This window comes from Pecten maximus, chromosome 4 (genome assembly GCF_902652985.1).
Source record: "Pecten maximus chromosome 4, xPecMax1.1, whole genome shotgun sequence".
In the NCBI taxonomy this organism is placed as follows: Eukaryota; Metazoa; Mollusca; class Bivalvia; order Pectinida; family Pectinidae; genus Pecten; species Pecten maximus.
The window spans coordinates 27,808,859-27,832,247 of record NC_047018.1 but is presented as its reverse complement, the minus strand read 5'-3'; the positions used below and the strand labels follow the sequence as shown (position 1 = coordinate 27,832,247).

General features: G+C 35.4%; 1 protein-coding gene across 2 annotated transcripts; it reads right to left on the bottom strand.

Annotated features, from left to right (window-relative positions):
- Window positions 1–442: 442 nt before the first annotated feature.
- LOC117325699 lies at window positions 443–23,376 on the bottom strand. Of its 2 annotated transcripts, XM_033882119.1 has the most exons (17): window positions 23,274–23,376; window positions 21,736–21,818; window positions 19,204–21,480; window positions 18,782–19,002; window positions 18,117–18,216; window positions 13,752–13,895; window positions 12,374–12,529; window positions 11,603–11,707; window positions 11,241–11,294; window positions 10,970–11,038; window positions 10,406–10,570; window positions 10,013–10,237; window positions 9,396–9,583; window positions 8,824–8,974; window positions 7,499–7,742; window positions 6,002–6,284; window positions 443–5,245 (listed from the first exon to the last, which is right to left on the bottom strand). In XM_033882119.1, exons 2-17 carry the CDS (start codon window positions 21,791–21,793, stop codon window positions 5,093–5,095), a joined length of 4,593 nt encoding a protein of 1,530 aa, XP_033738010.1. In that variant the 5' UTR covers window positions 21,794–21,818; window positions 23,274–23,376; the 3' UTR covers window positions 443–5,092. The 2 variants fall into 2 exon arrangements, with proteins under 2 accessions (XP_033738010.1, XP_033738011.1); XM_033882120.1 differs by lacking the exon at window positions 13,752–13,895.
- Window positions 23,377–23,389: the final 13 nt, after the last annotated feature.

Below are 23,389 nucleotides of genomic sequence, written 5' to 3'. Positions count from 1 at the left end.
ATGGATGGGTAAGGTTGATGAAGACATGGGTAAATCTTATAATTGCCATCACAATGTTATTGACAGATATTTATTTCCTTAAGCAACATAAAGACTTTACCCGAGTATGGTGGTATCATCACTGCCCTAGTTATAATTTTTAAAATGTGAGATTATTTAGTTTTGATATAAATTGACATAGCAGGTGCCATCACCATGTAGAAGTGATATTATTGCTGTGTGGCTAGGTCTCCCTGTAAATGTCGTTATTTTTCGTATGTTTCATCTTTAATTTTGAATTACAATTACAGTTTTGCTTTAACAAATCGGTATTCTTTTGCCGTTTCTTATCACAGTAATTGAAATGCAAAACTGGTTGTTCAGCAAGGTCAGACTTCATGCTGTTCCTAAATATTCTTTTTCAAACTTCTTGAGTCACTGACACAGTAAAACAACACTACAGTTTAACTGACATTTCAATGTTTATTTCTCTGTGCCCCCAAAATATAAATCCGACAAAGATTTGTAGTTGGCCACTTCCCAGGAAGGTGTACAACTATATACAGGTACTTCATATATATATATTTATATATACACTCTAAAATCAACAAAACAACACACACTCCATAATATTAGATGTAGCCAATATTTGTTTTATCTTCACTGGTAAAAGGATCCAAGTGAAAGTACTAGTTGTTAATGGAAATAATATTTACTTCTTTCTATTTTTCGTAGACAGAAACACAATTTGAAGAGTAATCCCTTCAGTGTGGAAATATATACAAGTACAAAGCTTCCCCATAGCTTACTGTTAAAACTACGGTACTAACAAGGTAAGGTTTTCCTTTACAGATTGTAATTAAAGGGCTCTATGTAAAGTGTTTTTAATGATCATTTATACAAACAATATTCTGTAAAAAGTTTATTAATTCATACATTCTAAAACATATCACAAGCCCTATAACATGAGACCACACAACCGTCAATTTACACAGTGTACAATACATCTACATTGTCTTAGGTAAACATTCTTGCACTCTGTTATCTACATATTGAAATAAAACTAGCTAAATTCTTGACACGATTTTGTTCACTGAAAACTTTGTACATTAAACTCTATAGATAACTACTGTAACAGATGTTTGTAAGGATACACTACGGTTACTAGCGATGTAAAGGGCAATGACAAGTCAAGGCCACTCAGTGTCACCGTCGTAAAATCTTTGTTTTTATATTTTTAAACCATGGAGAATAAACTTAATAACGTTTTACGAATATCTATTTAGTAAATAAGAATGCAAAATTCAGAAAGAAGGCAAATGTCTTGACAGGGGATGCAACTCTCGGCTAGAAAATCTTTCATGAAATAGTCGACAAAAACAACCAAAATGTGGTACTGGTACTCTCCTGTGAGGTAACATCTGATGCAGTATTACCGTTTACCTTGATACATGTAAACAACTGTATTCTAAAGTACATTATAAATGTTGTTCGAGAATTGTTACGTCCATTTTCTAGTCAGATCAGCCATATGTTTTACTCCAGGGATGACAACCCCAACAAGCAATGCTCTTAAAAATGGAACTTAATTATTTAAGATAACCTTTAATAATTTGGCATACATTTTTAACTGAAATGAACTCAGAATGAAGTATACAAGTTAGAGATGTGTTTTCTAGCCAGTAAATTGTACCATTCTCAGTGTGACTGATTTATAAAAATGTGATGTGTTTCCAGCCTTAATGTTGTATTATTGTTAGGGACAAATTTTAGGAAGTATGTTAACAGAGATATGTCTCCTTGTAAATCCCCTCTTCCTAAATAAGTCTGTAACTAATATGACCATGCTGAATGGGTGATCAGTGACTTCAGGTAATATAAAACTTTTCACTTGTACATGCAAGTTGTGATATTGCACTCAAAATTACCAGTAGTGTTGTATAATTTCAAAACTTTTTTTTTTTTTTTAGATCAATCATTTAAAGGGCTAAAAGTGGACAAGATCGCAAGAAAATCTTCTGCTTACCATGAAACATATATGAGAAACAAATAAATTTAATAACATGAAAAAATGTCACAAATTGAGCTAAAAACTAACTGCACCATAGTAAATGTCTCGTTAATTTGATATGATATACATAGTCAGCTGCAAATGCAAATCCTCTTTGACATTTAAGCAGACAATTTTTATTACCTGATCAGATTGCTATTTACTGCAGTAACAAACTATATTTGTTAACAATAATGTTAACATTCCTTTTCTGTCAAACCCAAATGAATACAAAAACACATTTAAATTTTTTATATTTTGTAGTAATCATACTACATTTTTTTGTACATGTGTTCCTATTTACAACTTACTTTAAAAGTGATGTTCTGTCAGAGTGGAAAGTTTTGATATAATAGTTTGGGTATTCAGTATGCAAAAATCTTATTTGTGACCAATAGTTGCAAACAAAAAAAGCATGCTATTTTACAGAACAGATATCAAAATAAGTCCCCAGAAATCGTTGATGGTTGGACTGAGATACTTCTAGCTAGTAACATTTTAACTGAAGATGAAACATTTTTGTCACATTTTTCACCATCCCTTCACTTACAGCTTATCTTTTAATTACAATGTACATGAAAATTAAAAGTACAAATTTTCAAACCTGATGTAGCAGGACATTGTTCATTGTTTTCCCCGATTTGAAAAAAAAGTAGTGTACTTGGGATCTTTTAAATGTTCTTCAAACAGTTCTATTGACACATTTAGCACCATCAGCAAATGATTTTCTGTTAAAACTTTGAAAGCTACAGTACTAGTCTAAGTTATATCTTACGGCAGCATATGATAATGTGTGGAGCGCCTTCTCAACTTTAGGTGAAGCATATGTTTTAGTTAATGAAGAAAAAGATGTATTTTCTAGTTTTGCCATGTTCTTGGATATAAATAAATATACAGACTATTGTGAACTATTTTCTTTAAAAAACACAACTGCTCATTGAAAACTTTCACCAGAATAACAAAGATTAAATTTTCTTTCATATAATGTACAGTTAAATAAATATAGAATCAACATATAATTCAACAACAACTTTGTAGTAACAATACAATATACTATGTTAAATAAAGCAATGAGAAACAAGGTATTACAGATTCTGATGGGTACACAATATGTGTAACAGGTCCTGTAAATCATCACACAAACTAGGGTAGTCCAAATTATTCCGACATTTTATCAACTTTTAAAAAATATTTATTTGGTGTTCATTGGTATGACACGGATACAAAAAAAGTTCATAAAACATTCGGAATAATTCTGACTAAAACTATTGTATACCTACTCAGCTGCTAACAGTCTACACCACACAAACTAGGGTAAGTTAACCTACCATGTTTCCTACAGCCTACATCCCCAAACTGTGAAATGCGAAGGTCTCTTAAAGGATACATTACCTCACAATGATATGGTTTAGGAGTTACCTCCCTTAAACGCTCTTTTTTTGTAAATACCTTTCTACATGTCATTATACAGATCAACAGACAAGATGAAGACCAATCATAATATTTAAAGTATCTAGAGGTGAAGCTCTTTGGAAATGAAATGCTGTTGAGTCAAATCACAAGCTGGTAATGATTTGTTTCCAATCTAAGTATTAAGCAAAGAAATTCTAATTTGTAATTCATAATTTTGTCGAAGTTAAAACGTTAAACTACAGTAGTAGCTAAAATTTGTGCTTATTTGATTGGTTAATGATCATAAATAACATTGATTAAATCTTCAAAGTTAGTGTATGTCCTATATACTGAGTTTGAATTTATTATTTGTTTTAAACACAAAATATACATACACAGGTTCTAGAACGCCCCAACATCAATAAATCATTTCCATTAACTATGTAATAGCTAATCATTAACTTCTTAATATCAGTAAAAATCCAAACATCAATAACATGCACAGGTTCTGATTCACTGATCACACCAGGAGACAACAAACACACATTTGTAACAGTAACTTATCTACACATAGAGCAACATAATCAGATCAGAAGGAACATTGTTAACATTAACAGTGGTGCTAATACAAAAGGCCCAATGGGCAATCATTGCTCACTTGGTATTCACTTGTCTGATGAATCTCTACCTTTCATATAGTCAAAAGAACTTCATTCTAGGCTTCTAAGATAATCAGAAGAAGTCCTTCATATATTTGAACAATTTGACATCAGTGACCTTGACAATTTTGTGCAAGGTAATTTCTTTTTGTAGAATTTGTGGGGCTCCATCATAGGACCCTAGTTGCCAAATATCATGATTCTTGACCTTTTAGTTAACCAGAAGTCGTTTTAAGGAATTTGACCGCTTTGACCTTGAATAGGTCAAGGTAATTTCTTTTTGCAAATTTGTCTGGCCTTACATAGGGAACCTATCAGCCAAATATCGTGGCTTGGAGTCTTGGATAGTGTGAAGAAGTTGTTTTAAGGTTAAAGATATTTGACCCCTGTGACCTTTTTGATGGACGGATGCTGCACCATGGCATAAGCTCACTTGGCCCTTTGGACCAGGTGAGCAAAAATGTTGGAAAATAACTGATTATTGTAGTGTTTAACCATTTCAATTTCTAGATGTTTTCATACGCTAATAGATGTCAACAATAAAGTTAATTCCAGTACATTCCAATGACAAAGGTCAACAAAAAGTCACTCAGATATGCTCCAATGACAAAGGTCAACAAAAAGTCACTCAGATATGCTCCAATGACAAAGGTCAACAAAGGTGACTCAGTCATGCTCTAAAGATAAAGGTCAAAGGAGGTCACTAGATATGCTCCAACGATAAAGGTCAACAGAAGTCACTTGGTCATGCCCCAATGTCATTAGTGTATGTTTCAGTGATGAAGGTCAACAAAGGTCAGGGAAGATTCTTAAGTGACAGAGGTTGACATAACTAATTTAAGAATCTTAGTAACAGAGTTCACAGAAGGTCATACATAAAGAACATCAAAGTGAAAAAGTTCAACAACAGTAACTCTGAAATTAAGTGTTAGAGGTCAACAGGTCATTGAAGTGTATCCTAGTGACTGACGTAAACAAAAGTGGACTCTGAAGTCCTAGAGGATAACAGACGTCACTTGAGAACATGAAATATAAGTTCTAATACTATAGCACCCCCATGGTTCTGAGAGGCTGCACTGTGTATCACTGGGATAAGTTCATTGTCAAGGTCATTCATGTAAACATCGGGTAACTTCTCTTCATTGGCACCAATCTCATAACCAACCTGCAACAGATACAGAAAACATCTTGTCAGTTATACATACTTATCAGAAAAGTGGCAACATATCCTATTCTGAATTAATTATACTGTTATTTTACAAATGATATTTTGAGATACATTGTCTGGTAAGATTTCATACAGGCATCTTGAAACCAGTGTTAAGCCAGGATGAGACAGATGTTATACATACAATGTACAATTAATATAATGCTTAGGAGTTATATAGAACACATGACTTTGTCTTAAGGATTCTGATAATGTCTGATAAATAGAGAATTTTACACCAATCTCTATTTCATATGACAATAATGAAACAAGTTTAAGAACTTTTCATTTTTCTGAACATATAGCGAAATAAAATGAAATACTTTTGACAAGTTCAATAAATTTCACATGAAAGGAAATAAATGTAAGCTCCTGTTTACAAGAAAGACATTTTTTCCAGACCTATGCGAAGACAGTATTCTAGTCAATGGATATGCCATCTAAAATGAAAATATTTCTATTCCAGGCCTCGTTCTCTGGTAACAACAAAATGTTTATGACATCATAAAACAATATCAGAATTGAACCAATGGTACCCTGTAACTGTATAGTATATATGTATGTATATATCTAAAGGACATTGTAGCTATGATAACAGTGTAAGTATGTGACATCCCTATTGTTATGTATAAGCAATGTAAGCAATCAATAGTCCTCTACTACTACCGACCAAATTTAATAAAAGATGATATCATGTACCAGTAAAAGACCTACCTTTTCTGCTTCAATGTTGACTCGCAGACCAATCTTTATGAGAGAAGCATCATGAAGTGAGTCGAGGTGTCGAGTTAAAGCTATACAACAGGCATTGGACAATGTCTCTGCCAATCGACTGAGGTCTACTGGCTCCCACTTGGCTGATCCAGAATCCTCATTTTGTATGAAGAACACATCAGTCCACCTAATAATATAGGTCTCCCCTACATAGTCAGTTGCATTAGGAATATGGATACTTTCAATTCCGTCCATCAGCATGCTATCCACAGGACTTTTCACTCTACAGACAAAAATAGATTGTAAGTAAGGATTTCAACTATCACTACTCCATAGTTCATAAAAAAATGTTCTTATATATATTTTTATTCAATCCTATATGCAATAGTTACAACATGTAATACTGTACATATATCCAAATCAACCAATCATATGATAGATAATTAGAAAATGACGTACAAGTATAAATTACTAAGTGATCAGTAATACATCAGTATACATGTACTTAAACAGTGTATGATGTTCCCATAATTTGTGTATGATGAATTATATTTCACTTTCAAATTAATTACTGCATTAATAAAATTCCATTCACTTTTGATTTTGTCCATTTTCTTAAGAGTGTACATGTACCCAATTTCCTTTATTTTTTTTTATCAATAGAATAAATATAATTTATCTGTGGAAATTGATGGAAAAGTCTCCCTTTGTACAATTCATAAAAATTATCTTGAGAAGTTTTAATACACACAAACAATCATTATTTGTAACTACCAAATTACACACATTTCAAAATGAACACTTATCAAATATATAATATGAATAACAAAAATACAAAAAGAAGACTTAAAATTTCCATAGTAACTTAATTAACAGTATTTGAAACCAACATCTATACAAGCAGATACAAAATCAAAAAGTAATCTAATTCACTCTACAAACCAAACACAGGCCCAACTGAAACTTTAGTTTGAACACATTTGATTTTTTTCTGGAATGCATATGAATTAACAAATTGTATTAAGAATTGTTTTTTGACAACCTAGAAAATGTCTGTAAGACATAAATGCCCCTGCTGCCACTTGACAAACAGTTTGGTAAGGATAGCATCAGCAGTTTCGGAGACTGAGATTAGATAGTTACATTGCATCAGAAAGGGACGTGATGCAACGGGAAGGGAAAGACATGGGTAATACTATATGCCCCCCTCCCCCCATTTCATGGCAGGGGCATAAAAATGTTATTTTTGATAAAAGTTTTTTGGGTAATGTGTACCAAAATATACAAAAGGACAAACACAAAATTTTACATAGTCATTTGTTCTTAAATACTGAGTGATAATGAACAACTTGTTTTGTACCCAAATTGTGTTTTGTGAAAGGTAATGGTACCTTCCAAAGGATAATTTTACAACTTATTACGATTAATGTCACCCTCCCTATCTGAACTGGAAACATCCAACTACATCCAACTACTGTTACACATTGAGGTACTCACCCTATGTTGACATTTTTGTCATCGTCGACCCACTGCATCATGACGACCTCATCAGGAGATGGGTTGGTGATGCTGCCACATTCGACTATATACTCGCGCATGTCCTTCATGGCCTGTTTCAAGGCCACCATGGAGTCTGGTGTTATTTGTACCATCAGGCCATCTTCTACAATACTGGACTTCGCACGCAAACCAGAACTTGTCTTCAGAGCACCGTTAAACACCACAAAACTCGCTCCAGTTACTGTGGAATGATATAATGTTGATATCTTAGAATTATATCACATCGAAAACAGATTACAATGGACTTTTAAAGACATTTTTTTTTCATATCAAATACATGAACTTAAATTAAATTTTCTTCCAGTTGTACATTTTCATTAGTTATCAATTAACCAACCTTTTCCCAGAGACAAGTATTTGCTATTAGTGTACACTGTAAAATGTAGAGAACAGAAGAATCTTATATGTAAAACGGTGGTCACCATAGACAGGTTCTACTGTGCAATATACTCTAGCGAATTTTGTGATTAAAACATTTGTGATTAAAACAAAGTCATAGAAGTTAATTGCTGCAATTCTGATAGGGATGACTCACTATATAGTACACTGTTCTGGCTAAACATGTATGATATATGTCAACCTTCACTTTGTAGAGCAATCTTAGATCCTTTTTTACCATACAGGTTTCTGTAATGTTATCTGTGATAGTGTGTTTTCATAATCAGTATTTGCTGTTATGCCTTCCTTAAACCATTGTAGGGCCGACATATTTATCTTATGACAACATAACAAATATTGATTAAAGTCAATACAGTCTGGTTCTATTCAGTAGTGTTTCTAAAGGGATAACACCTATACATGCATCAGTATACTGGTAAATGGCTAGAGCACATTTCATGAAACTGTTGTAAAGTGAAAGTACAAGATTATTAGTATAGTCTGTTTTGCAAAAGTTAATTGCTGTGAATTTGTTGTGATGCAGAAATTGCGAAGGTTAGTAGCCACAAAGAAGGTGGGCTTATAGTACTTTTTTAGGGCTTGTTCTTTTATGTTAACTGGCTAGAAAAACTTACCTTTCTTGAACTGCCTTGCTCTGTATGTCAGCTGGCTGGAGATACTTACCTTTCCTGGGTTTTGTATGAAAATTTATAAATAAGCTGGCTAGAGGAGCTTACCTTTCCTTGGCGACCTTGTTTTGTAAATTAACTGGCTAGAGGAGCTTACCTTTCCTTGGCGACCTTGTTTTGTAAATTAACTGGCTAGAGGAGCTTACCTTTCCTGGGCGGCCTTGTTCTGTAAATTAAATGGCTAGACGAGCTTACCTTTCCTAGGCTTGTTCTGTATGTTGATGGCCTGTGTCTGGTAGTTGCCATCGTCATTCTGTATACACACCAGATGGGAGTCAGCTTGAGAGCTGAAGCTTGCTCCAATGGCCATCACATGTTCATTACTGTTACTCACAACCTTCATCAACTGTCGAATGGAAAAACAGAAATGATTCTCTCCACACTGATTAATACTCTCTTTACCTACTGTAGCACATATCATTATTTTCATCAATACCTCCAATCAGAATCAAACCCAGAACCTCTGGCTTACTAGACAATTGCTCTACAGAATTGGCTAAAGAGAAATTCTCCTTAGCCAAGTTGGAATGAAGCAGCAAGTATCTTACCTGTTTTCCAAGTTGACTTACTACTACTTGGATACATGTACTGTTCTAAAAACAATTACATCTTTTGATAATAACTTGTGATTTTGAACATTTACATCTCTTGATAATAACTTTGAATAATTTTGAATTAACAGCTTGATATTTCTCATCCCAAACATGGAAATAAACGTGTGGCAAAAGTCGATACCAGGTAAAATACTGGTAATGTAGTTGACTCACATCATCATATCTATTCCTGGGGAAATTCATGATGGTTTTCTTGTCCTCCATGTGTATTGTGACTCCTTTTATCTGGGGTAGCATGTACTGGAAATTACGGAAATCTGCCAGCAGGTTCATGATTGTGTGTCCTATCTCAAAAAAAACTGGTTTCCTATTGCGAACACTAATCAGAGGACACGGGTAATCTGTAAAGGAGAAAATACCTTTAATTCTGACATACCAGCTACACCTAATGTTATCTGTAACCGAGAAAATAATTTAATTCTGACATAACCGCTACATTTAATGTGAAAATTTACATTTCTAAAGCTTCATATTATTCACCAATCTGAAAGAATACATGTACAATTTTCTACGTGAAAATATAAATTTTTGAATACATTGTATGTATATGTAATCACTTTTCAATCTGATGACACTTAAAATGGTCTTTTGTAACTTTCATACAGATATTCAAAATCCATGATTCTGGGAACAGATATAATAATACATAATACATGTAATGAAAATGCTATGATTTACAGCAGTTGTTACATAGGAGGTACACAAAGAGTAATCTAAAATAAATTTTAAGAACCAAAATGAATACTACAAAGTTTCTGAGTGATACTTACATCTGTACTCAGCACCAAGTCGCAGCAGCAATCTGATGGGGAAGACCTTGGCCCAGGGGGTCTCCCACTTTTGAAGCAGTATCCCAAACACATAAGGTGGCTTTGGTAGTACCAGTTTGTGTAGACACTGGAAGGTGGGGTATATATATAACATCCCACCATGGTCGCGGCTATTCAAGAAACTCTGGTTAAATATTGTGTGGCCCATGTCGGAGACGGTGTTACCTTTCATGAAAAGATTCAGGTGTTAAGCAGTCAGAACAAAACAATCATTGAATCAACAATGCTGTACTTTCAATTTTACATTTTTTATACTGTATATTTTTTTCAGTAAAACACATCAGGACCAATGATTTTTAATCTTATTGATATTGAGACTATTAGCTGACCTACCTTTGCCTGCCTCCTCATACATGGTCTGGAAGTGACAGAGGATGTCTCGAGGAAGTGTGTCTTCATCAGGGAGGACCTCGAGAACAATGACAATCTCATCCTGTCCGACTGTACACATACCTCTAGTGGTTACACACCAACAGGTCCTATTTACACAGCAGTCAACTGTAACAAAGAGGTCAAAACACAAAGGTCAAAATACAAAGGTCAACATACAAAGGTCAAAATACAAAGATCAACATACAAAGGTCAACATGCAATTAGTGAAGTCAAAAGTTCAATTATGAAGGTCAAAATACAGTATATATTTCAAGAACAAAGCTCTAGTTGCCTCACACAGTTATTACTTCCTTCATACTGTATCTATATATTCATGTAATGATCCTTAATTTGCGTCTTATAAAAGAACGTTTTATACAGTCATGTACATACATATAAGTTCACACTAAAAACAGTACAAATTTCAACATATTTCAGCTTCCAGTAACTTTTTGCATCACTATATGCAATTAACATGATTTAACTTATTCTGCTTTACATACCATTTTTAATTGGTCAACTTACGTGTGACAATTTTGACGAGAACAAACAAATTAGAATTGACAGCAAAAACAACAGGCTCCGCCTCCTCATCTGTTCAAAATGTAAATGATATTATGTTAATTTACCAATTAATCAATCTTATAGTGCTACGATTGTTGTGTTATTTGCATTCAAATGTTGAAAAACTACAGAAGGAAAAAGTATCCCTCTTACTAAAAAGTAGGTAAGTTAGTGAAAAGTCATGGGGACAGCTGCCCAGCCATGCTGACTTTCTCTGAATTCTTTTGCCTACCTTTAATTTGTGTTAAGTATTCAGCCATGTTGGGGTTCTCATCCATTGCATTGTCTGTGGAGTAAACAACACAACTTGATATTAATCCTCCTGTTACAATAACCTTTACATTTGTTTCTATTTATAAGATAAGTTTGATTGTTTCCTTAAGAGAGACAGGCAGCATGATGTGCCATGTAGTGTGTAGATATTGAATATGCCAAGCAATGCTTGAGAGGTTTATAATAATACAATAACCATAAAACACAACATAACTTTCTGTGATAAATAACTTTTTTTGTTATTGTCACACAAAATCAACAATAGCACTGACACATAACCTATGAAACTTGTATACATTAAGAAACCAATATCATTCTCACCTGTTTTAGTTAACATTACAGGAGGCAGGCCATTCTCTGGTATCAGACACTTGTTTCTCCGTGCCTCACTATGACGAGACTTTCTATTACTGGACCTTCCAGAATCTGTAAGAATACAATGACAATATATGATATGCAAATCCCAGTAAGTAGAGAGCTGAAATTCCTGATGAACATTTCAGCTGTCAAATGACATTTACAACTTATCCCTATCAAAAGGGATTGCCAGACAGGTAGATAAACCCTTAACTTATTATATCTTATCTGTCCACTCCCATTAAGGGAGACTACCCATAATGTATTACCCCAGTATCAACCCAGAGTAATACAGTACAAATCACCCCACATTGTACAATATGAGAAACAGTACCAGGTATGTAATATAACCTATAAATATTGACACACAAACTGTTGACAGAGATTCACAACAGACACGGAATGTGATAGCAGTAGCTTACTTATGTCTTTTACTGTAAAATATGACTTTATTTATTTTACAACATTTGCGGAACAAGTTATATCAACTTATATTTATCACGCTTGTTGGCCCGGATGGAATTCAAGTGCGCGAGGGGTCTTGCTGTGGCGCCTAACTATATATAGGTGAAAGGCATGTGTGTTACCACTGTGCCATCCGACCACCCGTCTTTTGTTAGAACACCAATTCACGACAAACACATTGTAGGAACATTGTACTAAAACTGGTTACATTAAATAATGTAAACTGGTTATTCTCTCCTTTTTTCTGATCATTAACAAAGACTGACTGACCTGGGGAGCCTCTGTCCACCCGTTTTTGGGCCCTGCTTGTTCGACGTGGCGGCAGCTTGTTTGCTGCATCTGAACCATCCAGCTCAGTGAGATCACCACCTGGTCGGATACCATCAGAGAACATCACCTGTTTTGGTTCAGATCGTTTGGAGCTCCCTGTCAACATTGCAATCAACATTTAACATATACACACACTTTTGGTAATGTGCATAGTTATTACACACAATTTTAGATATTGCACATCAATACAAATCTCTTCCACCTTCAGACAGTAAATATTGTGTAAGTGACAACACAGTACATATCTCACCTGTAGCTACACACAGGCAGCAAACATAGTACACACAAAGTCATAATTTCATATGTCACCACAGATATAGACAATTAAATTCCATGTTTACACCGGTATTCAGTAAACATAAGTATGTAGCATGTACCTCGACATCCTCTGTCCCCGGTGAAAATCACACTATCACTTACTGTACTTTAATAAGCAATAGTGCAATTTTCACCTCAAGTGAGGATGGTACCTCATCAGTCAATATGTAATTATAAACAAATAAACAATATCTCACCTGTCCTGTAAGTCAATAAATACCAGGTACAGTATGTACGTAGCCAAACAGTTTTTAATTAGATACTGTTTTAAATTCAGAAGCAGCAGACGGTTAAATAGCACCAAAGCAATACAACATGCAACTCTAGCCTTACTAAATCTTGGCATATCTAGTCTACAGGGCGATTTCATTATTAGGCAAATAGATACTACAAATATTCATTTCTCTGTTGGGATATTGTTTTAGAATGCATTTCAGTCAAATTTTCTAAAATTAGTAATACAAGCAGCTCTGTTCATTTCTTTACAGAGCATTTGTATTAAAGTCATGACTATTCTATAATGTAAATCCTTGAATGAGTTCTACACAATCCAGCTTGACTGTATTATGACCTTCTCTGTGAGTCTCGAATGCATAACGATATTAATCTGTGGCCATGTTTTTTTCATTTTCAAAAGCAAATTCTGATACCTCTCCCTTTATAAATCACCTTAAACTCTATATATCCAAAAGTTTTTTTGACAAGTATACATGAGAGTAATGCAAAGAAGCTCAAGAAAATTAAGATTTTATAAATCAAACAGAAAAAGACAGCATGCTGTAATTTATACCACTATCACCAAGATTATTATATAGTTACTAAAAAATACAATATATAGAAACCTAAAACAAAACCCTGTAAAACCAAATTTAAATTATGTATGGAACTTTAAATAAAAATAGCCGCATAACATACTGAACAAATGTTTAAAATGGGTCATTTAAAGCATTTTCTGTCACCATGACACATTGGTGTATCAAAAAATTGACATGTGACTCACCCTCTCTCTTTAGCACCCCCACGGGTACCATGACTGTGGGAGGGAGTGAACGGGAGGACACCTGCTGTGTGGGAGGAATGGTAGAGCAGTATTCGCTGGGATTATTGGGATTGGGACTGCGGCCTGTTCCACTGGTAATTTCCGCTGAGGAACCAAGCAGAAAGCTCAAATCAAAGCCATATCTAGCAACGAGCAGCAGAAGAAACAGAAGATTTTGTTCAGTTAACTGACAAGTCACATGATACATTTAGGACACACTTGATGTAAAATGCAACAATGCAAAAGTCGGTTTATATCAGAGTCAGAAAAAACAGAGATAACTATATGTATTTAGATACTCTCTACCACATTTTATAATTTCCATAGTTTGTCACACAGCATCAATTTCTACACCAATTTTTTAAACGACCCACAGTCCACAGAAATTTCAGGAAATGTAACGCTGTATATGAGGGATATTGGGAAAATCTACAAAACTGCATTCTCTTAAAGGAGTCATTTCTTGTTTATCTTTCAACAGCTGTTGTTTTTTGGGTTTTTTTTTCTCAATCCCTTTGCTTTTTTGTTAATTTAAGATTTTTACTTTGAGAATTTTACTTAAATCTATGTCACTACATGCCCATAAAATCATGGAAGGGGCATAAATAGTGAATACTGAAGATATTACCTATATGTAGCCATGGTTACCTCCCTTTTATTGTTTATATTGTTAGGAAAACACAATACATTGTCAAACATTTTCCAGTGATTTTGTTTGGAATTAAATAACAATTACATGAAATATAGAAGTAAAAGATTATAAAGAAATTGTACAAGTGCAGGAATTCAGATTGTTGAGGGTTAACCTACGCTTTTAACTAACAGTTTATTCATTATGTTTTGGCAAGAAAACTAAAGTGATCATGGATGACCAAATTTAAAATGCCGACATACAAAAAAGGATAAGACAAAGGATAGAAAATATTACCTAAATTAAAGAAGTATATAAAAATGTGTTCCAGCTAAGGATCAGGATGCCTATCAATAGACAATATATAACGATTGCTTTTCTGTTTAATACAAGGGGATTTATAAATCTTCTGACTTAAGGATTTTTTATCATTAAAAAAAAAAAGAAGAAAAAAATCCAGACAATCAAAGTATTTCAATATCAGGTATATCTTTTCTAGCTACTCTAATTTTCATTACTGATACTTAGACTTTTTATTTCTTTATGCTCATTCACACAGGAAATTGATTAGTACATAAAGGCAAGACTAACTCAAAACAAGTGCAACATAAAACAAAGAGAAATTTCCATCACCTCAAACATGCATTGCATAAACACTTAAATCATATTGTATGTCTTGGTGGATCATAGGATAACAGATGTAACTTATTCCTCCATCATATCACAGACCTAACAATAGTAGATTACCACTGAAAAGAGGTTGTAATGGCGCAATCAGCAGTAAGTCTTAAGGAGAGTAGAGACGTCATAGCCAGGAGGAAGGATAGTCTAAAAGGTAGGATATAGTAACACCAGCAGTAAGACTAAGGAGGACGGATATAGACACCAGTGAGTCTATGGAGGAGGGATATAGCCAGCAGTAAGACTAAGGAGGAGGGATATAGCCAGCAGTAAGACTAAGGAGGAGGGATATAGCCAGCAGTAAGACTAAGGAGGAGGGATATAGCCAGCAGTAAGACTAAGGAGGAGTGATATAGCCAGCATTGAGTCTATGGAGGAGGGATATAGACACCAGTGAGTCTATGGAGGAGGGATATAGACACCAGTGAGTCTATGGAGGAGGGATATAGACACCAGTGAGTCTATGGAGGAGGGATATAGACACTAGTGAGTCTATGGAGGAGGGATATAGACACTAGTGAGTCTATGAAGGAGAGATATAGACACTAGTGAGTCTAAGGAGGAGGGATATAGCCAGCAGTGAGTCTATGGAGGAGGGATATAGACACTAGTGAGTCTATGGAGGAGGGATATAGACACCAGTGAGTCTAAGGAGGAGGGATATAGCCAGCAGTGAGTCTATGGAGGAGGGATATAGCTAGCAGTGAGTCTATGGAGGAGAGATATAGACACCAGTGAGTCTATGGAGGAGGGATATAGATACCAGTGAGTCTAAGGAGGAGGACGGATATAGACACCAGTGAGTCTAAGGAGGAGGACGGATATAGTATAGCCAGCAGTAAGAGAAATAAGTTGTAAGGAGAAGAAACACCAGGTGGACTAGTCAGTCCTAGGATAGGGGGAAAGGTATTGATAAGAAGTGATTTGAATGAGGAGTATTCAGCAGCAGGAAAAGAGGACAATCAGTGATACAGAGAACAAGACAATTCAATGAATTATAGTTCCCCACCAAATGTAAGATAATATACCAATAGATATATATATAGATATAGGTCAGAGTGAACTACATATGGCGCATGAAACACCACCTCGGGTGAACCCCTGACATAAGTATGGTGTTCCAATGACAAGTAGTGCAGCATGAACAAAGAAAAAGTGTGAAAGGACAAAGAACAGAAAGACATAAGAATGGAAAGAAACATAAAAAATAAGTCCCCAATTCTGGTTCTGATGAGGGACTAATCATTGATAGGAAAGATAGCATACTGTCACATGATGATTGAGGAGGGGACATGATATGAAGGGTTGGTTTGTTTTGTTTAACGTCCTATCAACAGCCAGGGTCATTTAAGGACGTGCTAGGTTTTGAAGGTGGAGAAAAACCACTGGCCTACGGTCAGTACCTGGCAACTGCCCCACGTAGGTTTCGAACTCGCAACCCAGAGGTTGAGGGCTAGTGATAAAGTGTCGGGACACCTTAAACACTTGTGACCCCCGATATGAAGGGAGAATAGCAGTAAATGTAAATTATAAGGAGGGCGGAAAAGTTGTGACAGGAAGGGAGATGAGATAAAGACGGTGATAAGATGGGAGAATAGGATATCATATTAACATTTAGATGGAGGAATAAGGACACCATATTGTACCTTTAGATGGAGGAATAAGGACACCATATTGTACCTTTAGATGGAGGAATAAGGACACCATATTGTACCTTTAGATGGAGGAATAAGGACACCATATTGTACATTTAGATGGAGGAATAAGGAAACCATATTGTACCTTTAGATGGAGGAATAAGGACACCATATTGAACCTTTAGATGGAGGAATAAGGACACCATATTGAACCTTTAGATGGAGGAATAAGGACACCATATTGTACCTTTAGATGGAGGAATAAGGACACCATATTGTACCTTTAGATGGAGGAATAAGGACACCATATTGTACACTTAGATGGAGGAATAAGGACACCATATTGTACCTTTAGATGGAGGAATAAGGACACCATATTGTACCTTTAGATGGAGGAATAAGGACACCATATTGTACCTTTAGATGGAGGAATAAGGACACCAGATTGTACCTTTAGATGGAGGAATAAGGACACCATATTGTACCTTAAGATGGAGGAATAAGGACACCATATTGTACCTTTAGATGGAGGAATAAGGACACCATATTGTACCTTTAGATGGAGGAATAAAAGAATTCTGTTTATTTCTATTGTAACTACTGGCTACATCTCCGCTATACGAGGGCTCATAATTTCATATTTATCATTGACAAATTTTTGTTTTTAATTTCCCTCTACTGCCATATATCAGGAACGCTGAGTTATTGCCCTTCACTTGCAACATTTTAAACACTTAAGATTCTTCTAGCACTAGCTATTTCTTTTACAAATAGATTTGTAAGTAAATCTAGGTTTAGGTCATTTTAACACAGGTCTTTTCTGCAGACCAAATTTCCAAATTCTTTCTACAGAAGGATTTTTTTTTAGAATTTGCTATATTTTCCTTCTTGACCCAGATGGACTGTCTATACTAAATTGGTTCTCCTTCTCTTATTCAGACCAAATCCTTTCTTTCCTGCAGAAGTGTAAGGAATTTTAAGAATTTGCTATATTTCACCTGTAGGACCCTGACCATTGGGGCCAGACCAATCATTTCTACAAAATTTGTTCCCTTTAACTTTTAAAGGATAACACAAACTAAATTTGGACTAAAGCATTTCATTCCTTCAGAAGAAGAATGATTGGAAAAAGTTCTCTATATTTCCCCTGTTGGGCCTCTCCCCTCCTTTTGACCAGGTGAGCTAATAATTTGTAAGCTTAGAGAATAAGACTAATTTTGCCAAGGTTAAATACAAAATTATGAGCCCTTGGCTAGCACAGATGTCATTGGTAGAGATGAAGGTTGGATGATAGAACTATATTTATACCCAAGAGAGTCTATATAGGTATAATGTGGTTAGGACTATATACAGCTTTACATATAAATACATGTATACCTATTGCCAGTTGCTGATGACATGACAGACACACTCTCGCTTCTTTGTTTTCCATATATTCCAGTCGACTTCGTAGATTACAGCAAGTTGAACAAAATACCTGTTAAACCCAACATTTTTTTGATTAATACAGAAAACAAGTGTCTGATACTGTAAACATTAACATATCAACCTATAAACAAATAGCACTATCTGGTATTTTACCATGTTTTTGGTTAATTCCCCCCCCCATTATTTTTTTTTAGTATATTCTCCTAAATGATTCAAGATCTAGATCATTGATTCAATTGTAAAGCTACCTATATATACATTAGCCCCAGCCAAGCTCTTGACACTTGAGACTTTATAACAGTACACAAAATGTGATGTAGAATGGTTCTTAAGCTGTTTTAAATTGCTATGGCCTGCTTATTCACAACCATAACATCAATTATTATTGAAACACAAACAAGTAGCAAAATATATTCAGAAACATCAAATAAATAGAATGAAACATTTATAATGAATGAATCAGGTGCATCATTGTGACTATAGTCATAATTTGTCACGATAGCGATTGATATTTCGGTACAAATTACTACAATTCCTTGCATGACGACAAACATGCAACATTTTCACAGAGAATTTACAGGAAGCGTGTTGGACTTCTGAAAATATGAACTCACCTTTCCACAAGCTCGACAATGATGTCGTCGCTTTGTGAACGTGAACTTGGCCTCACAACCCATACACAAGGGTGCTTCAGCATCAGGAATCCACCTGGGTGCTACTTTGCCCAGGGCATTTTCTGTCTGTGTGGCTGATGGCTCAACATCCATTGTTGGGATGCCTTCCTCAACAACATTACCTACTGCCCCAGTCATCTCATCTGGGCTCTCCTCTGGTTCTGAAATCAAAAGCTCAAGTAAATATTGATTTCCATTTCATCTTTCATTCAAACTGAAAATATGAAGGTCAGATGTATCATGCATATTTTTCATACCTTCATAATTTAATAGTTAATCAATTTTCAATTAAAACATACTATATTATGAGCTAAATTAGCCACAAGTTATTTTTCAGGTAAATATATTAAACAGAAATGTACCTTTCTGTGCTTGTTCTGTAGCTCCTTGGACATCAGTTTCTGGAGTTTCCATGGATTCTGGAGTGGCTGCTTCCATATTTGACGCCTGATAGGGAAATCTAAAAGGTGCTTGTGTCCTCTCAGAGTTACCCACAACCAAGTCGCCCCGGGACGGGAGATTTAGACTGTTAGGACGTTTTTGAGGAGGGGGCACTGCCAGTGTGGGTCCGGTAGGACTCCAAGAACTAGGTCGCTGTGATTCATTGATATAGGGAGGAGGCTCATGTGACCTCCGCATTACAGGAGCATCTTCCATATCCACATCCCCGGCCTCTCCCTCTGACAGTCTGTGTGAAGCAGACTCAGTCACACTGTCTCCTCCATCTACACCCTTGTCATCACAGAGGTTCACAGCATCTGTTTGCAGAGCATCATTAGCTTCTGTTTGACATTTGTGGTTTTCCTGTGTACTTTGAATTGTTTGACTTGCTATAGGCTCCTGGGAAACACTGTCAGTATTCTCATTAACTTCCCCATTTTCCTGGGGACTGGGAATCTCACCAGATGGTTTCACAATATCTGATGCTGCTTCAAAGGGAACTACTGACAAGCCTCGAAGACTGCTGGGTCGGGATAGTTCCTTGGGACGCGCACCTTCCCCGAATGATGATATTGAGCTTCCTGCAGGTGAGGTCTGTCCATCCAGAGCAATGTAGTTTTGGATGGCAGTACTAGGCGAGGTAAGTCCTGTGTCTGTAGGAGGTGGATACATATCTACCACAGGCGATTCAATAATCGCTACATCTCCTGACATATCCTCATGTTTACTGTTTAAATGGCTCACATCACATGAACCTTGAACTGAATTGCCAGACATGATTTGTTCATCGGCAGAACCCATTTTTGATGTTTTATTTGCAAGTGCATTTACCAAATCAAAATTTTTTGCATAACCTCTCTCGTTTAATATATTTGCATGATCAGGACTTGTAATGTTCACTGCTGATTGTTGGTCACTAGTGACCACAGATCCTGGGTCACACTGCATATCACTTAAGTATGTGTTAATGTCACTCTCTGTCATATCGCTGTCTATCTCTCCAAACCCAACTACACGGTCACTGGCATCTGTCAACATTTCTACAGATGGACCAGCTGTATTGTCTGATATTTTGGAGGCATCCATCCCCGCTCCCTCACATTGCATTGTTGCTTCTGTCGGGTTTATATCATTTGGATCATTTTCAAAATCACTTGCAGCTACCAACCCATTTGTCGGCCTCTCATTGTCCATTTGCATTGAATTTGGATTGTGACAATGACTTGGAGACAAGTCTGAACCATTTAAGTGCTTGGTTACAACATCTGGGACAGATAGGGCTTCATTCTGACTAGATAAAGATGACAGTTGTGAATCAGTTGCATCCATTTCATTACGGCCCATTAGACTATCTTCCTCTTCCATAGGACTTCCACTCACAGGAGGTTTATCACACCTCTCACCATTAGCCACAAAACTGTTACTCTTGCTTTCGTCTAGATGATTAGGTAAGTGTTCCTTAACTTGATTTATATCTGTTGGCACTGCTGGTTCAAATTGTTTACTTTCCACAACTGGTGTAAATCTGTCCACAACCTGTATTGGGTATTTGCAGTTAGTGCTGTCTGCCACAAACACTGTCGTTGTCTGTTCTCCTTTATTTGGAGAGTGCAAATTAGAATTTGAACAAAACTGTTGCTCTGACGATATCAGCTGATTTTCTGTCAAATTGTTTGATTTGATCCCTGTTGTATCCACAACATCACTGCGTTTACAACTTAAATCTATTGTACCAGAATAGTTATTGATAACATTAGAATTACTGATGGTGGAATAAGAATTAAATTGCTTTGATTCACCAAGTACATTGTTGTCCAATTTCCCATTGTCCTGATGACCTCCAGTTACCGCTTTTAGCAGATTTTCTTGTTTTTGAATAGCATTTTGAATATCTTTGGTGAAATTATCAAAGATATCTTCTGCCTTTGTATCTAAAGGCCCTGTATATGTACTTTTCCCATTTTTTCCAACAGATGGTGCAAAATCGGCTTCAGACAGGTCAAATGCCTCTGCAGGAATGTAGGGTACATCGTAAACAGCTGTGGAGCATTTGTCATCCTCGGAGCCATAAGACGTCCATGTGGTGTTGGTACTGATAGGTACTTGACTGATTTCATCCCAGGGTCGATCATCGTTAGCATTGATGTACTCAGAGTAGTCTGTAGGGGAATGACGAACAATCTGGGAGGATTCTTTCTCTGAAAACACATGATGTACATTCAATGATAAATTTATATAAAATCAACTAGGATAATCACAATTTAAAGCAAACATAATAAATCTTACAATCATTATTATTAGGGCAAAATATTTCCATTTCAAATCTGTTATATATTTGTTGTATTTCTAGACAGTAAGAAGCAAAACATCTGTTGATCTACTTTAATTTGACTTAATCCCAAAACTTCTTAATAGATGTTATTAAGGTCACACATTTGTTCATTAAATCATACCTTCTGCTTCAAAGTCATCCAACACTTTGTCAAGGTCCACAATGAGACTGTCCATCATGTATCACAACATCATTCCTATGTACCTGTAAAAAACAAATACCAGAATTTGGATTTGTTGTAATAGACATTCCATACATTCCCTAAAAATGTTAGAGGCGCCTAATAAATATATATGTTACAGTTGACTTTAGATCTGGCACAATGTTGCTATGTGGAAGTTGACCTTGTAAAATAGAGCTACTTTAATCTTAGACTTGTTCACTATATTCATCTTCACTTGCCAAGGGTGTTCAATACGATACTCTGCTTGGATCATAACTCTAGGTATTATAAGCAAAGACGCACTATATTATGAATTTTAAAATCTATAGTACTATGAGAATCGGAATAAATAGAAACTATTGCATAATTTATGAACAAAGACACAAACAATAGAAACTAAAATTTTTAATTCTTGGGGGACTTACAAATTACATAATGATGTAAAATGCCCAAATGAAAGCTGTCCCAGAGCTGAACTTCAAAGATTGACTTAGTTACCCAGAGCTATCTCTTATAATATATAAGCTCATATAATAATGCCATCTACTGTCAGAGCAATTAAATACTGGTATCATAAAGGGCGAAGATTAAGTTTGAGCAAATGGATGTGGTAGCTAAGCTTGTATAGGTAATAGAAGCAATATGGCAAATATATACATAATACGGGTAAGCAAGAGTTGTTACTTAAGTGTTCGGCTAATTTTCTATCATAAAAGGTAATTGTTCTCATTGGTTTGGAATGGGTCCTTTTGTCTCATTTTGGGAAGAAAATTGGTGACTTAGGAAAGATTTTTTCTGGTGTCACCTGCAAATTTTGGGAATTTGGCTAAAATATGAAATATTTCAATTGGAATGGCCCATTAATGGTCAAAAAGCCCTGGTGACATAATGTACACTTTGTTGAAGTAAATTTTGTAGGGCATTAATGCAGTACCATTAGAAGTGGTCAGATGGAAGCCATCGGCATATCCGTCATTGCCATTCATTTGGCTGAGGAGAAGAATTAATCCATGTAATAATATACTGGGCAATTCTGGTGATCAAAGCAGCAGTTAGATAAGGAAATAACGATTAGATGTATTAAGCATTTAATACTCTATAATTCAGAAAAAACACGTTTAACTTGATTATAGCATTATAGTTAGTTTAGTTACTATTATCGTATAAAACACTTTTTTTCTTTCTTCAAAACCTGAAATAGATATCAACTACGTACAGACACAAAAATCATTAATAGGGGTTTCTTTCTTGTTATAACAAATAATTTGACGCCGAAAGACATTGATAAAGTAGATGTGGTGTCAGAAGCAATACAAAGAAGACTTAAATCATTGCCATTCATAGTTTATATATTATTTCTATGTCAGTGTTGTTGCTTTCACGTCTGTCGTTTTACAACCTGTATTTTGACATGGAATTTTTCGTTCAGGTTGAAAGTAATGTGGTCAAATATAGTCCAAAATCGTTCATTTAGATTGAAATAAAATCATAAATACCATATAACCCCGTTCTATCCGGCATAACTGTACAAAAATAGTAGTTGTTTTTTCCAAACAGGATGGACGTCCACCAGGGATGATCTCATCTTATATTGATGCAGACAGCAAGGTCA